General features: G+C 36.7%; 2 protein-coding genes and 1 pseudogene across 2 annotated transcripts in view; 2 read left to right on the top strand and 1 right to left on the bottom strand.

Annotated features, from left to right (window-relative positions):
- Positions 1–1391, top strand: part of LOC113231058 — a 5158-nt pseudogene extending 3767 nt beyond the window's left edge.
- A 6855-nt stretch (positions 1392–8246) lies between these two features.
- LOC113231041 (deleted in autism protein 1-like) lies at positions 8247–13106 on the bottom strand. The gene is made up of 4 exons (XM_026465202.1): positions 12309–13106; positions 11531–11712; positions 9350–10615; positions 8247–8633 (listed from the first exon to the last, which is right to left on the bottom strand). Exons 1-3 carry the CDS (start codon positions 12942–12944, stop codon positions 10180–10182), a joined length of 1254 nt encoding a protein of 417 aa, XP_026320987.1. The 5' UTR covers positions 12945–13106; the 3' UTR covers positions 8247–8633; positions 9350–10179.
- Positions 13107–14639: 1533 nt separating this feature from the next.
- The window catches only part of LOC113231019 (transmembrane protein 68), a 56337-nt gene continuing 52990 nt past the window's right edge, over positions 14640–17986 (top strand). The window contains exon 1 of the mRNA XM_026465171.1: positions 14640–14681. Within this exon, the coding sequence (XP_026320956.1) occupies positions 14675–14681 (7 nt within the window). The 5' untranslated portion in view covers positions 14640–14674. The remainder of the gene's footprint in view (positions 14682–17986) is intronic.

Here is a 17986-nt window from a genome sequence, read left to right as displayed (position 1 = left end):
GATTTTCAGTACAAATCGGCAATTGCATACTTTAACCCCTATTATTATGAAAAGTCCCATTTGGAAGTTGAACAGGTAGGCATTGACATTGATATACACAAATATTTCTCTCTACGCACTTAATACATGGTAGATTAATAACCTTGGTCAACTATTGTTCAATCACATATCAACTATTAAGTACGCGTATAATAGGTAGGATGATCGATATTATTTTGGTCACCAATGGTTTATTCTAGAGATGAAACGGATATCCGGTAAATCCGACATCCGGCCTATTTTTACTATCCGGCCGGATACCGGATGTTTCAATTGATGTTTTTAAGATGACAGTAACAGGATAAACAGCAACTACAGCATCGTTGACAATCTGCTTATTACATGTAACTGAAAGTTAGATAACGCTATTTGTAAATTTAGTAGTTACAATAATAAAACGTATAAGTTTTTTTTCAATGTGAAAGTGCAATCTTTCACTAATCAATCAATCACGGCGATGTGAGCTGTAAACTGTTTACGGCAGTGGGTTAGATATACGGCGACCGGATATCCGACTCTCCGGCGTAGGTGCTCGCTGAATTATCGGTATCCGGATCTTTTCACTATCCGTTTCATCTCTAAAAATTCTACTGAATGAATTTTATTCAGAGGGATTTTTATTTTATTTCCAGGTAGTACCATTTCCTAGCCTAGAACAATTGCAGGCGTACACAGCTTTACCAAGTATTGTTTTTCCATCGGACCATAAGACTAAACAAAACATTTAAGTAAGTTCTAACTAAATCTATTTTTGTAACTTTACAATTCAAAAAGAACCAAACTCATAACATGACCTTCACAAAATCATAAATCACTCAAATCGATGTAGCACAATACAAATGTATTGTCAAATATAACTAAGTAGTATAAATCCTTAGGTGGAAGTAAACAAAAACGATGATTAAAATTAAATTAAATCTCCATAAACAATTAATATAAGTAGATGTTGTATTTTATGCAAAAACATTGTATCCAATTAGCAATTATTTTTATACATTGTAAACGGGTAATAGGTATCGTAGCAATAGTATAGAGAATAGTAAAGACTTTAGAACAATATTGTGACATTTCAATTAGTGACCGGTACAAATAGATGCGACATGGTGCTAGAAGATGGTAGAGGAGCACGAATTTCACGACAATAATAATTAAGGAACGTGTTTTCTAATCGCCAATTGCCGCGCGCAAGAATATCGTCCAGCGAAGTTTTGCACTCAGTCCTTAGATGCCACGGCCGGTCGGCGGCTACCTGGACTAGCTTTAATACCAGTGTTACGGACACCGAGACACGCACAAGAACAAACAGCGCCCTGCGCTTCAACCGAGAGCGCGTCACCGTTCCCCTCACCCCACACACAGCGTCGTACGGAGTTGCCGCCCCCCGCGCCCTGCGCACTGCGCCGACCGCCTGATCGCCGACACCTCCACTAGATAAGAGACTTGATTTAGTACATAAGTAGGAACATTTTGAGCAATAAAGGTAGTAGTTGGCTGCCAGTAAGCACTTGAACAAGTGTTTCATTTACGATCCTGATCCCGAGAAGAGCAAGAACCCCCATCGATCCAGATCAAGAACCTGAACAAATACATTCCACCGAACGTTAACGATCCTACGAGAGCTAGAACACCAACAACCAGCCTGATGTAAAGTTTTCTTGACCCAATTAGCGATGTTGGTGCGCGAAGCTGCTTTAGGCTGGCCGCAAATTGTTAAAAATAAGTTAGCTAGTTTACAAATAGATCGTCTCGGTTGAGATAATTCAATGACTTTTCTAATCCAAAACAGAGGGTCTAGCGCTAGATAATCTAAATTTTGAAAATACGCCAACCAGATTGTCTATTATTTGCTGTATCAGTTTTAGAACCAAATGTTGGCCAAAAATCCACAGATTCGTCTGAAAATATACAATCTTCGTTCCCAACATTTAGTAAAGCCAGATCATGTACTCGGCGTCCAGAACAATATTGCAGCACGTGTACAACATTCGAATTAACTACGCGTATCCGGTATGTTATTTGTAACCAATGAGTTAGTACATCAGTATCCCATATTGGAGCTTTAACTTTACAAAAGAATTTCGATTATAAGTTATGGCCCTTAAAGCTTGTCTAACTAATAAATGTGAACTTAAACGTGATTCAGAGTATGGGTCTCAAAATATAGAAATAGCAGATTTGTAAACTAATATGGTACTATTGGCCAAACCTTGTGTCTGATGTAGATCTATAAGAAACCTAGCTAAATCTGCTCCGCTAGGATTTGAGGCACAGACTTACTCGCACCATTTTTGCCAGGCTGGTTTGTACGTTCTCATTGAAGTCTCGCGCCAACTTTTTTGCAAAAATGCCTTCTGTTCCTGAGACCAACCTACAAGACCGTTGGTTGGTGTGGTGATGTGGCCACACTTCTAGGGTCATCTCCGAAACTAGCGGAGGAAGTCGGCTCGTTGTTGCGTCTTGCGACTTATTCCAAGTTCCAAATTGTGAATGGAGGACTCAGTGCACGGTTCTTTAAGACTGGCCCCCAAAACACTTTCGCCCACCTGGGGACTACTATCAGGTATATTCCAGTTGCCGAGTTGAGTTGCTGAAAGACGCGTGGAATCAGAAATGGCGGCGGGAACACCCACGCCAGATGATGGTGCACTGAATGCATAGTGGAAGTGAGCTTTTTGATCCCTCACATCGAGTGCGCTATATACTGAGACTACATGGGCTATTGACTTAGAGCATATAACCAAAGCTATTGATGACGCGAAAATCCGCGAAAACACAATCCCGTTGTGAGTAGAGATGGAAAAAACTGCTTATTTTTTTAAACGTTTGAACGTTATGCTTTTTTAAAAAGGTGTGCTTTTTTAAACGCTTTTAGTTTGAAGCTAACAAAATCGTTTAAAAAATCTTGCAACGTTGTTGTGTTGATAGCGAAACGCAAGAGTAGACCACTAAAGGTTTTAAGATAAGTAAGTTTTTTATTGTAACAAACGAGTTATATTTTTATTTATGACATAATATTACTATATTAACATTATGTTCATTGGCGTTTAAAAACATAAGTTGTTTAACTTTTGTAGTTGTTAACCGTTGAAATGGGAATAAACCGATTCCCTTTACGCTTGATTTCGAGTGCTATGGGAGTACTACCAAGCGAGTGTCGAGTGAGACAGCAACAATAACAACGATTTCACATCTCCCTTCCTACTAAAAGCACCTCTTTTCTCTAGTAAACAAAAACTAAGTTACTCACCTACTCATTTATGTTATGATGGAAAAAGCTGTAATCAAAATGATCCGTTTTAACTTATGTTAATTATTTTTTACTTGAACTATCATCGAAATGTTTTAGTACTAATAAAGATAAGTTTATGATTTAGTAAGTAGTTAACATTTAATAAGAATTGAGAATTTTGGCGTAGTTAAAAATGTGAAATCAAGTTATTTACAATGATTGATTTTTTAGTTATTTACAGTTAATTTACACTTACGTGGTTCGGAGTAAGTGTTCAAAATGTCCACAGTTTTCCACAATGCATAGTCTAGCATGGCATAGTAAATTTTGTTTAAATTGTTCAACACAAACACATTTTGTCTCACAGTATAAAATGCTGAGATAATTCTCTCACGCAACACTTCGACACTGTTCACCTCCTCCGCATAAACTCCCATTTGGGAACATTTCTCCGAACATTTCAATAGCTCGCCTCACACCACCACCACTCGCCCATCCTCGTCAATCCCGACCATTTCCACCGAAGATGCGCTAGGAGAGAATCGATATTTTGCCATACAAGTTTTAAAAATCGCCTCGCCTCGCCGGTGAAAATTGTGAAGAGAATGCATATTCTATCACTCTTCATTGTCTATGCTGTAGGTTGCTATGGCTACAGTCTGACTTGTTATTTTTTCACTCTTGTCACTCATGTATATACTGTTACATTTAAACTTGCTCTACTTATTAAATATATAATAATAATATTCATTTATACTTGCATATCCTTTATTATTCACATAACAAAAACTTAAAATGGTAGCAGAGCGTAAAAGGATCCGATATTTTTTGAAGTGAAGTGTAAAAGTCGCGCAATATAAGACGATGCCGAAAACGACATATCACATCGAACCTTTGGATAAGGATAACTATGATGATATGAAGCCGTGCTAATAAAAAACAAACTTTGGAAGTATGTTACTAACACACTACCTCCAACTCCAAGCAACGATGAACTTGACAGCGACAGAGAGGCTAAGTCAGAACTTATTTTACTGATTGCACCTTCACAGCTAAAGGACATCAAGAAATGCACTTCTGCGAAAGCCCTATGGGACAAATTAAAGGAAATACATGCAAGTAAAGGCCCTGCGAGAAAAGCTACTCTTCTAAAACGGTTAATACTAACTAAACTTGAAGACAGCAATGTTCGTGAGCACCTGAACAAGTTTATGGACACAGTAGACAAGTTAGCAGAAATGGATGTAGATATTAACGAGGAACTACTCACTATCCTGATGCTCTACAGTCTTTCCTCTGAATACGAAAACTTTCGTATAGCCATGGAGTCACACGACGTTCTACCGAAACCTGAGGAACTTAAAATAAAAATTATTGGAGAGAGTGACGCTCGACACCGTGACGTCGAAGTCAGCCCGCCACCACATGAAGAAGAAAACGCACTCTACGTATCTTGCAAAATCTGTAAGAAATCGGGACGAAAAATCTTTCAGAAGAAGACGCACAAGATTTGCTCTAACTGCTGGAAGAAAAATAAAACGGCTAAAGGCTCAGAAAATAAAAGTTCCTACTATGCCGAAGATTGCTACCTCACTTCAAACAAAAACAACCAGAACGACTGGATACTTGACAGCGGCTGTACCTCTCATATGACGTTTCAACATGAGTACTTCAAAAACTTTAGTACAGTTTCAAGAAAACTTAATTTTGCTTCAGAACAGCACTCTACTGAAATTAAAGGTGAAGGCAGAGTAACACTGAAAACCAATTATCGAGTAATTAATCTCGAAAACACTCTGTACGTACCCTCACTTAATAAAAATTTACTCTCATTGCCAAAAATGACAGAACATGGAGCTTCTGTAACTTTTAAAAAAGATAAAGCGGTAAAGAGATAAAACGCAACAAGACAGGAGATTTGGTTATGACTGCGGAAAAATGTCAAAATAGTGGTCTCTACTATGTCAAGTCGCAAACCATCGAACAAAATTACGCAGCTACATTTGAAACAATTTCAAACAGTGCGAAGAAAAACTCCTTACTGGAATGGCACAGGAAGCTTGGACATATGGACGACAAAGATCTGCGTCTAGCTCTCAACAAGGAGACTTTGATTGGATTACACTTTGACAAAAAAGAGTCTCTGTCCGACTGTGAAACTCCACAAAGAACAACTCCTAGAACAACTGAACGTTTGGAGATTGTCCACAGTGACGTGTGTGGTCCTATCACACCTTCTAATGGAAAGAACCGCTACTTCGTCACCTTTATAGACGATTACAGTAGATATGGACGTGTCTACTTTATGAAAAACCAACCTGAAGTACTAAATCACTTCAAAACATACAAACGAGAAATGGAAACATTTACTGGAAATAAAGTCAAGCACCTGCAAACAGATAACGGCACAGAATATGTCAACGGCAAATTTCAAGCCTATCTTCAGGAAAATGGAATAGTAAGACGCTTATCCGCACCTTATACCCCACACCAGAACGGAATTGCTGAACGCAAAAATCGTACACTGCTGGAGAAAGCTAGAGCAATGCTAATAGACGCCAAAGCACCTATGTTTCTATGGGCGGAAGCCATAAATACGGCGAACTATTTATCCAATAGAAGCATAAACAGTGCTATAGAAAACAGAACGCCATTTGAAAAATGGGTACTAAGAAAACCGTGCGTCAATCATCTCCAGACTTTTGGAACTAAAGCATTTGTGCTTATAAAAGGTCGTGCTAAAGGTCCTAAATTTACACCTAAAGCGATTCCAGGAGTATTTGTTGGGTACTCTGACACAAGCAAAGCATACAGGGTATATGTTCCTACCAAACGCAAGATATTTATTTCCAAAGATGTAAGAATTGTCCAGACAAATTTTTACTCAAATACTACCAACAATTTTGACAATCTTACTCACTCTGTTTCGACCACACCAACAATTGAATTGAACATTGAAGATACTCAAGATCAACGACAAGATACAAATTCAATTCGAATTGATCCAGATTCCACTCAAGAAATAGGTGTCATTGATCAAGAATATGACACGGAAGATGAACAGCAAGAATTCTACGAAGTTCCTGATCACGATTCTGAACCCGAATCGAACGAACATGAATCTGAACATGAAATTCCACCACATGAACTGGGGCAATATAATCTGAGAAACAGATCAGCAATACAGCGACCACAACGGTATGATGACTTTGTACTGGAAGCTGTCGCTGAAGTCGAAAACCTACCGAAGGATCCAGAAACTTATAAACAAGCTATGGAATCTCCTTATAAAGATAAATGGCTCAAAGCTATGTTAAGTGAGATAAATTCACTACACGAAAATCAGACATGGGATTTAGTGAATTTGCCTAAAGGAAGAAAAGCTTTACCTTGCAAATGGATTTATAAATTGAAAACGAATCCAGACGGTTCAATAGATAAATTTAAAGCAAGGGTAGTTGTTAAAGGCTACTCCCAACAACAAGGCGTGGACTATGACAAGACATTTAGTCCTGTAGCCCGCCTTAGCACAATTCGAGCAATAATAGCAATTGCGGTTAAAGAAAATTTAAAGTTGCGACAATTTGACGTAGCAACTGCCTTCCTTAATGGATCAGTCAAAGAAGAAATCTATGTGAAACAGCCTGAAGGGTTTCTCGACGGAACCAAACGAGTCTGTAAACTCAAACGCAGCTTATACGGACTGAAACGGGCGCCGCGCTGCTGGAATTCGTGCATAGCCGAGTTTTTACATGGTTGGCTTTCAACAAAGTGAAGCAGATCCCTGCCTATACGTTAGAATTAAAGGACGGTCCAAAGTCTTGATTGGATTATATGTCGATGACGGGCTGGTTGCGCATAATTCAACTGCAGGAGGAGACGAGTTCATAGATGAACTGAAATCCAGATTTAAAATTACTACCAAACCTGCCTCATATTTTCTAGGAATGGAAATTAACGTGTGCGACGATCACACTATCACAATTTCTCAAAAAGCCTATACAAAGAAAGTGCTACAAAATTACGGCATGACTAATTGCAAAGCAGCACCAACTCCTATAACGAAAGAAAATTATACGGGAGAGGAAGAGGAAGCAAATGGAAATTTCCTAATAGACAAACCATTGGTGCACTGGCATACCTATCAGTAGGCACTAGACCAGATATCTCATACGCTGTAGGTGTTGCGTCTAGGAACCTTGGAGCACCTGAAAGAAAGGATGTTGTACTGGTTAAACGTATATTCAGGTATCTAAAAGGGACACTAAACAATGGTCTTACGTTTCCTGCGAAGTCACCTCCACATTTAGTTTGCTACAGTGATGCAGACCTGGCTGGCGATCAAACAACTGGACGATCGACGTCGGGATACGTTTGCATGTACTCCGGAGCCGCTTTAAGCTGGAGAAGCCAAAGACAAGGGACTGTCTCAATCTCGTCGGCAGAGGCAGAAATAATGGCTGCCAGTGAAACCGCACAAGAAATATTGTGGCTGAATGCCCTATTAAAGGATATAATCTCCTTAGAAAAACCAGTACTCTACTTGGACAATGAATCGGCTGTGAAACTATCTCATAATCCAAAATATGAGTATCACAAACGTACTAAACACATTAAACTCAAGCATCTCTTTGTACGTGAGTGTGTCACCAATGGGGAACTACTAGTGAAACAAGTTCCATCTACAACACAATTGGCAGATATGCTCACTAAGCCATTGTACGGTCCAAGATTGGAAGATTTGAGTGGAAAAATTGGACTTAAAAGAATTTCTAAATAGAATTACCAAATTCTTAAAAGTTCAGAGGGTGTGAAGAGAATGCATATTCTATCACTCTTCATTGTCTATGCTGTAGGTTCCTATGGCTACAGTCTGACTTGTTATTTTTTCACTCTTGTCACTCATGTATATGTATACTGTTACATTTAAACTTGCTCTACTTATTAAATATGTAATAATAATATTCATTTATACTTGCATATCCTTTATTATTCACATAACAAAAACTTAAAAAAAATACATCCTTACACTTTCTACAGTCTTGATATTCCTCTTGCGCATTCTAACACTCCACTCAATTCAATATCGATTGGGTTTCTCCCCAATCGATAGTGAATTGGGTGGGCCAGTGGGCCTATTAGGCATAGGCATTTAGCAATGCTTAAAAACTTCTTAAAAAAACTTCGACTTAATTAATGAATTTATTTCTTTAAAGTACATATATGACGAAATCTTTCAATTTATTTGTCTAAAAAAAGAGCGATTTTTTAAAAATATCCTACAGTATGCAACTCTACTTTTTTTTGTTCGTTTTGTTTTTATAAAGCATAGTTTGACCTCAGATAACAACGGCCCATTCATTACCTGCATACACAAACTAATAAGAGATACTATAGTCTATTTCAATAGAATTGAGAGTAAACGTAAACAAACCAGTTGGGTTAAAATTCTGAAGAAATCACTCACTATATGGAATAAGTAACACTTTTATGTGTATTTTATAGGTTTCCACTAGATATCTCACCACTTTTTCCAACAATATTCGTTTGTTATGCATTACAAAATCATAATTGAAAAATCTTCGCCGAAAACTGAGATTGATTTGACAATCCATAGTCTAGAATGTCTATGGTTGCATAGGGATGTACGGAAAAAAGTTCAATTGAGTGAATCATAGTTTGAGTAAGTGATTGCCTCAAGAGTCACCAGAAACTTACGTCTTGAAGTCATTTGACCAACTCTTATTTCTGTACCGCTTACAAACGATTTAGCGACTTGTTAACTATCAAGTATTCTCATAATTTTCTGTATTTAACTGATAACTTCTAACTTTTAAACAATAAATGTCAATAATCGTAAATAAAGAAACGTTTTTTTATGTATCACCTTCAATCAATTTACAACGGTCAAATGCGCGGAATTCACTTGATGTTAGTCCAACAGATTCAATTAATCGATCTGATTCATTCAATAATTGATTACTAAATTACTCTACAATTGCCCATCACTAAACCGACTATGGTCGGGTCAATGCACTCAATGTTTACCTTTACTCTCAATTCATTTGAAACAGGGTATACCTGCATAGCAGTCCTCCGCGCAAGTAGGAGACTGCTCACGCACTATCCTGCATATAGCCTAAGTATGGAATCTCGCACGACTCTTTGCAGGTTTACAGGATGGCTTGCACGCTGCGACTACATTCATGATCCTGCATTACGCGATGCAGGATAATGAATGAGCCCTTTTAGAAAAGCCAAAAGAAAAAAATTGAGTTTGACAATTTGACATTGATGCAAATTAAATTTATTTTTTAAACTTTTACAGAAAACAAGAACAATAAATACTACAGAAATTAGTTGTTTACAAGTTACACTAGTACAAAGGCACTATTTATAAATTCAAAAATTATCATAAACTTGTGTCTTTTATAGTTCTGTTGCTCTGTTCAATAACAGAACTACTCAACAGAACAGGTGGGAATAGAGAAATAAAAATAATGTTGGTAACAGTGGCTGAAACGCTAACCACGAAAAGCTAAGAACAAAAAATTAGGTACAGAAGTTTAAAAATAAAACTAAATTCATACCAGAACAAATAAACGTAATTTTTAATAGACAATCAGCAACAACAGACAGTCTTAATAAAAAAACTGTTTAAGGTGAATCGAAAACACAAATTGTAACAGTACTTAATAAGTCCTTGAAGGGTCGTCATGTGGTCGTCATGCATTTCTTACAATAGTAAAAAAACCCACCAATTTTTCTCTACCATTACTCTTGGCCAATGAAATGGTAGAGTCACTCAACACCAACATTCATGTTGCCAGTATGGTCATACTGCCCATATGGTATTTCATGTTTATTCAACAATGTTCCCTCTGTAGCATTTCTTAAGACTTACAATAAGATCATCTGACGGCTCCGAACCCAGAAACGCTTTCTTTACTTAATAAATCTGTTATGTACCTTTGCAACAATATAGCTGCTTTAAATCTATCAGGTCCATACAAACATTGATTAACCAACTTTGAAAACGGTCCTTTCTCAAACTGGTCAGGTACTGGTTTCAAAAACGGTTTGTCATCACCATTCAACACATAACATGCTGAATAAATGTTATGATCACTCAAATGATGTCTACATATCAAATCTATAGAGAACATGTATCCTACAGAATTTTCATCATAATCTTTTATATAACGTTGATACCAGTTTCGAAGGTCCCTTTTTGGTGTTATATACTTGTCTAAAATAATGACATCTTCTAAGTCAACATAGGATACTTGGTCTTTTTCATTCACCACTATATTGTCAGCTGACCAGTCAAAGAAGTAGAAACGGTATCTGAAAAAGAAATTGGTGAATATATTACAACCAGAAAACTTGGTACAAAACTGTAATATGAAACTGTGTAACATGGAAGGTCATGACTAGAACAAATTATTTCTCAAAACCAAATATGTTACATACACAGGTTTCCAATATACCTAATACCCATGCATATAACTCTCTAATAATGTGTATAAATGATATTATTGCCACAAAGTCAGAAAATTGCTGTAAATGCATTGTTACTGTCAGAAATAATTCATTTTTAGGTACTGATTATAGTTTGACTACCTTGGGGACCTGTAGATTAGCATTGTGGGTGTTAGTTGAGGGTACTAAGTTTGATTCTTAGCCTAATCAATTTGGGAAACTGAACTGTTCTAAATGGGGTCTGGTCTGAGTGTTCTAGTTAATATCCCAAGTGAGTTAAGTTGATTTGAAATTCATAATACAGGGAATCATCTAGTTTGAGATCACATAATTGGTGTATTGTTTTAAATGTAAATAAATAAACAAATACTAGGCAACATCACTTAAGTCTCCCTGATCCCAAAGTAAATAGCTAAAGCACTTGTTACGGAAATCAGAAACAATAAGGGTACCACACTCAGACCTGAGACAATATAGAAAAGTTAGTTTCTATACTGACCCAGCCGAGAGTCGAATTCGGAACCTCAGAGATGGCGACACCATGAAAACCGGTGTGAAAGCCATTCTACCAAAATGTAAAACGTTCATTTAATACATGACTGTGTGTTATTTATGACCGAGTATAGATAATCAATTTTGTTGTTTAAATCTAAGCTGTGAAAGGTAAAATATTCTGCTATTCCACTTGACTGAGATCGCAGGTTGGGGTAGATGTAAAGGACCATCCTACCATAAGGATCTTGCAAACAAATACTTTTTAAGAATTAAGGCTAAGTTTACCTATCATGTTTAAAAGTAAAATCCATGGCCATTTCGAGGATCTGTTTGGCAATCTTCAGTTTTCTATACCATGCAATGTTTCCAAGATCTGATAGAGGGACTCCTTCATCAGCTACTACTTCCAGTCTGCCGCAGACTCCGGCATATGCTGGGACAGCCCAGCCTCTAGACTTTGGGAGTATCTGGATAAATGAAAAAAAAAAAAATAATAAATAACGCACACACTCAACGTAGCCCCGCACTAGGGAATCCCTGTGTTGCGGGTGCCATGGACACACACATAGACAACCACAAATTACACCCAAACTCACGAGAGAAATAAATGTAGGCCATACAAACATTTCTCCCGGCCCGGGAATCGAACCTGGGACCTCTGCGTGGCAGTCCGGCATGGTAACCATTTGGCCACGAAGGCAGTTGATATAAATTCTATATATGTGAATTTGGAATTGTGGCACATAAAAATGGATACATAAGTACACAGTTTAGTAGCGATGAATGTTTTATTTATCGCCAATTGTTTTGTTTTAACAAAGCTGCAAAGCAAACACAGATAATGACACCGCACAAACATAGTTGTTTGCTTATGCTCCATAAAAGGAAATGTGAACAGAAAATGATCTTGCATTCAGTGTTATTGGCATACAGCATGAAAAGCAGTGGCACTGGAACACAATTCTATGTCTCTTTATCATTTATTTGCCATACAACCACGACCCTAGACTCAAAATATGTTTATCACATAGTATATTATACCAAAGAGTTTTTAGACACATACCTGAAGAATTATCGGTTCTGCATTAAGATTTACCATAGTCCAAACATTGAGAAGATCAGATTTGTACTGTTTTCCTATTTTATTATTCAAAATTGGTTTCAGGAAGTCATGTATTCCTTCCGGATAAGGACAGAAAATCAACCCAGTACGAGGCTGTACAGATACATTTCGTGTCAAGTTATAATGGACTATATCCATAATTTTTTTATTGATGTTCGTAGCGTTTAGCAAATCCATTGGTGTGCAATTACTGTGTAAATTAAACGTCTTACAGAGATTGTTATCGAACTTGTCCAACTGTTTGTCGTACGCTAGTTTCTTTAATATTACTTTTCGATTTGATTTGGTGTAACCGTGATAGATGTTTTTCACATTGAAAAGGAGATCTTGCCAGCGATGTTCTTCGAGGACAATTTGATTCGAATAAAGCTCAGGACATATGCTTATTCCATAACAAACCGGACAGCGATTCAAATCGGTTAAGCGCACAACCTTAGGAATCTTCAAATTGCCGAAAATAAAAACAGGTATGTAAAACGAAATTGCAAATGTTATAGTCAGAAAAATCAGTCGCTTCCAAAATCTTCGGCGTATCCACATTCTTTTGTACAAGGCATCGGTCACTATTATTGACATTTTGATTTAACATTTAAGCAGGTAGTAGTAAAATGTTTCATCCTTCGGAACAGGCGTCTAAAAAAAATATTTTTACAAAATCATACGAATGAAACTAAACAGAATTTTTAGAAATTTTTGTTTCCAATGTTTTCAATCATCACCCAATAATTTAATTTTCTCAATAATACATTTTTTAATTTTTCTTATCAATTTTTTGGCTCCACGCAGCTAGCGGTTTAGCTGTTTTTAATTCACATGCATCTCTAATAAGTTTGTGATTCACATTACTGTTGAATTGTGAACCGGTTAAGAAACTATCTACTAAAGAAATCGATACCTAAATAGAATTTGGACCGTTAAATCAGAGATGAGAATAACTGCTTACTTTTTTAAACGTTTAAACGTTATGCTTTTTAAAAAAATGCGTGCTTTTTTATACGCTTTTTCACTTAAACATGACTTAGGGTCGTATTCTAGAACTCTATTCAATGCTCAAGTCAGGATTGCACTGGCAACACAAGCACTAGAAATACGACCCTAATAGCAGGCACTTAAGTATGATATCAAGTGCTTTAAGCCATACTCAAATCTTAACTTGAGCATTGAATAGAGTTCTAGAATACGACCCTTAAACGCTTTTAGTTTGAAGCTAACAAAATCGTTTAGAAAACGTCTAAGCGCATAGACTTATATGTTAAAAAAAACTTGCAACGTTGTTTTGTTGATAGGGAAACGCAAGAGTAGACCACTAAAGGTTTTAAGATAAGTAAGTTATTTTTGTAAAAAACGAGTTCTATTTTTATTTATGACATAACATTACTATATTAACATTTTGTTCATTGACGTTTAAAAACATAAGTTGTCAACTTTTATAGTTGTTAACCGTTGAAATGGAAAAAACTTTTTATTTTTTTAACGTTAAAATGTATGTTTAAAAAGCGTGCTTGTAAAAGCGCTTTTCACATAAACGCTTTTTAGTTTGACGCTTAAAAAGTCGTTTAGAAAAACGTTAAGCGCATAGACTGACCCAACGCTGAAATGCTTATGTGCTTATTTTAAAAAGCAGATTTTTCTAAGTGCTTTTCGTTTAAACGCCCACCTCTACGTTAAAGTATAAGGTGACATAGAGTTGAATTTAAATCAAGCTGACGTGTTTTCGTCCCCGCCCTGGCTGTGCAAAATTTTTGAACTACCTACCTACCTTACTCCATGCTTAAACGGCCCATTCTCTACCTGCATGGCAGGTATAAAATAGAAAATAGAGTTTACAACAAAAATGCAAATTGGCATGTGACAGCTGTCAAAACATTGTTGGTGTTCCACAAGGAAAACAAGGAAGCACTATTGTTTTGGTTTCCATTTATTGTAGAAAGAAATAGAATTATACATTTCATTAGTAAAAGAGTAGGATACACATAGGAAAAAGCGTGATGCATGTAGTATCTTTTATAGTAGTTGTGTTGATGCGTACCAGTACCACTGGAACTGTAGTTTAGGATTGTTATCAATGTGTGGCTTAGTGAATTGCTGACGAATGTTCAAAATAAATAATAACAAAGCGTAATTTGATAATAATTCGCATTTCAAAGTATTTTCGGTACTACCGAGTATTGTTGCAACATAAAGTATTACTTGTAATTTGAGTATTTCAGTGTTAACATTCTTACTTTTGATCAGCTGTTGTATTTTGTAGAGCAATGGAATTTCTATCTTATTTCACGCATAATTACTCGGCGAGTCTATACGACATGATTGGTAAGTGGTAATTTAATCAAAACCCTTTTTTAAAAGTAATAAGTAAGTGTAACTGTTAGTTTATGACTTATTTGCTAAGTAAGGCTTCTCGCATTCTTTAAATAGTTTAGTCATTCCTACACGCCCTAAAAGACGTTTTATAAAACGAGATTTTCCACTTAAAACATATTTAATTTCATAACATAAACACTAACATGTGTAACTATTATATTTTTTTATCAACAATAAATTTTAGCTATGGGAAAAGACATTATGCCTATCTCATTATTTAGGTATTGCATATTTACCCGCCTTATATTACAATTAAATTAAGCCTTACCTTATATTACAATCAAATTAAATTAAGAGAACAAGAACATAAAGCCAAGTGTGGTGTAAGAAATTTTTATCTGACATTTTTTAGGTTTAAGATACTTGAGCCAATAACCTGGTTTTATGACCTAGAACAACCAAAACTAGACCAATTTCGAAAAGTAACTTCATTCCTAAGACTTAATTGTGCAATTCAAGGCTTAATAATTAAAATTAAGCTATCAATAATCCATAAAATAGTTATTCTGAAGTTATATTATTCTGTTTTTAAAAACTCAATTTTTATTACATAACATGGTACATAATGCCATCATTACCTGATGAGTCATTTCATGAAGTTAAAAGTTGTCTTGTGTAGTAATAATTTATTCAACTGCATAATTTTGGTTTGAAAAAAACTTGTTTTTACTATTATCCTCTCATGACAATATATCTGCGTGTCTGCAATGATAAACACAAGATGAAGTTCTTGATAAGATAATTATCTTTAGCTGTAGACTATGAATAATGCATTAAATCGATTCTTTTTAAGTTCTTATTAATTTCATTAACTAGAAATATTTATATAAGCAGTGTCTTATTGATTTTGTGCATAGCATATTTCTTGGGATTATCTTGATTAGGCAACTAATGCCCTACTATTATGTTTCGCAACAAAGAAGTTCATTGATTTGTTTTGTAGGTTGCATTAACTATCATTAATAAAAAAATCTGATATTCTCAGTACAAAAAATTTAGACTGTTAAGCAACTTTACCCCTATTTACGGCTTACAAAGTATGCAATTGAAGTGATTTCTTAACGAATCCTATAATTTTTTTAGTACAAGCAATAAAGTTGCAAAATTATATTTATTTATGAAAAATGTACTATTATAGATATTATACATATATCAGATTTAAATGACATATAGGTAAGGTAGGACTATGAAACCTGTGAAGGGCCCGATATGTTGGTTGGTTGAAAAAAACAGATATGCTCGATTTAAATCCGAAATCATAATTTCGCTTTCTGTGTGTGATATAATTGCGAAAGAAATTGCTAAAGAACTCTATAAATCCGTTGTGAATTCCTAACCCACATTGGGCCAAACCCACAACACTCTCCTTAGATGTGGACATAGAATGTGTAGATGATGATAACGAATGGGACTATCTTTGGAGAACCTTCTCCGTTAAGTACAAATAACATAATCACAACTTCCGTCTCTGGAGTCAAGGCAGAAATTCTTGATTCTTTGCCATAAATCTTAGGGCCAGTGCAAACCGGCGGAAGGCGGGAGAGAGCATCGAGGAGGATTTTATACACGCTAATGCACACTGTTGATATTCCCTACGATGTTGCGAGCGTCCGCCAGCGTAACGCAGAGTTCGCTGCAATAAACTTACTATCTTAGAACCTTAAGCTACTCTTGCTTTTCGCCATCAACACGATGTTGCAAGTTTTTTTTTAACATAACGCACACACCCAACATAGCCCCGCATTAGGGATACTTATGTCGCGGGTGCCATGGACACACACATAGACAATCACAAATTACACCCAAACTACAATATATACTACGTAATACAATACAAATATTTCTCCCGGCCCGGGAATCGAACTTGGGACCTCTGTGTGACAGTTCGGCCGGCATAGTAACCGTTCGGCCATTGAGGCAGTTAAATGCCGCGGCAACCGCCGACATGTCACCGATCGCTCGGAGTTGATTCCGTTCATTAGCAACTACGCAGTCGAAAAGTCTCCGGTGCATTCAAGCAGCGTCCAGTGCATACCGGTGGATCCCGACGCATGCGGTGTATTCCGTCCCCCGGCGCCTCCCGTCACGTTATTCTCTAGCGTGCTCTTCAATGCAGCAAATCTGCGGCTCCTTCCGCTTCCACCACAGAAATCTAAATAAATTAGCGATATTTAAATTTCTGTGGCTCTCTTCCATATCTCTTTTGTTTTATTTCATAGATAAGTAAATTACACTTCAAACCGTCTCACTGATGAAATTTTACTACTCATACGTAAGGCTGAATCCCTGAGAAGAATGTGTAAGAAAGTAGGGGTTGCTCTTTGTAAAAATAAACATTTGTACACATTAATAAGTTAAAAATAGATCGAGACTACCTGCAAGAGCTAAACGGGTCACTATCATGGATTTTTATCAGTGAACTACGCAGAAACTGTATAATGACCTTTAGCATACATTTTTTGTTTCACTTTTAAATCTCATAAATGGCAAAACTATTAACCGGAATCTTATTATAGAAGCGTAAACATTGCTTCATAAATTAATCTTGACTTTGTGAAGGTGACTGTCAAGAACAGCCCTAGAAACAAAGAACAGCAGCAAGAATTTTTTTTTAATACAAAAATTTGCTATTTTTGTTCTAATATAAATTGTGACGCTAATGTATGAATGTTACTTTCAACTTATCATACATATTGTTACTTTTTGTGACCGCTAGAGGCGCTGTACAATTAACCAAAGATCACTGTGAGTGAAGTTTTTTATTTTATGAAATGTAAGTGCTCATTTGACCTCCATCTCACCTGATGGAAAGTGACGATGACAAGGTGGCCAGTTGGTATGTAGCAAAGCCATTTCAAAGGTGGCAGCAGTACTCCATGCACGTCTGGACTTGTGCTTAGTACAGATAAAGATCTGAGCGGCACTCGTAGTGCAGTGCACAAATCACCCTGAGACTAAGTTGACAAATTCCACGTGCCTGTAGCTTCATCAGCATCCCTTAAGCGTGACATACACAGACAGCGGGTGCGGGTCGGGCGCATATCGGGTCGGGGGCGCGGCGGGTCTAATTCCGTGTATTTATATGGATGACAACGCACGGAGCGGGGGCGCGGAATGGGCGCACTCGGTGTGTTGTCGTCCATTACGTACACGGAACTCGACCTGCACCCGCTCTCTGTGTGTTTCACACTTCACTCTTCAAAACAGGAACGCTAATAATACTCACTATTACTATTACTTGCCGGCAGAAATAG

Source organism: Hyposmocoma kahamanoa, unplaced genomic scaffold, assembly GCF_003589595.1.
Source record: "Hyposmocoma kahamanoa isolate Upper Pololo Valley unplaced genomic scaffold, ASM358959v1 101, whole genome shotgun sequence".
NCBI lineage: Eukaryota > Metazoa > Arthropoda > Insecta > Lepidoptera > Cosmopterigidae > Hyposmocoma > Hyposmocoma kahamanoa.
The sequence above is the reverse complement of the archived record's forward strand: the minus strand, read 5'-3'. Positions and strand labels throughout refer to the sequence as shown.

Excerpts from the sequence above, each read along its gene's own strand:
- LOC113231041 (XM_026465202.1), bottom strand. The coding sequence starts at position 12,944 with ATGTCAATAATAGTGACCGATGCCTTGTACAAAAGAATGTGGATACGC. Across the intron at positions 11,713-12,308 it reads CAGAACCGATAATTCTTCAG|ATACTCCCAAAGTCTAGAGG; the intron begins GTATGTGTCTAA and ends TCATTTATCCAG. Across the intron at positions 10,616-11,530 it reads TTTACTTTTAAACATGATAG|ATACCGTTTCTACTTCTTTG; the intron begins GTAAACTTAGCC and ends TTTCTTTTTCAG.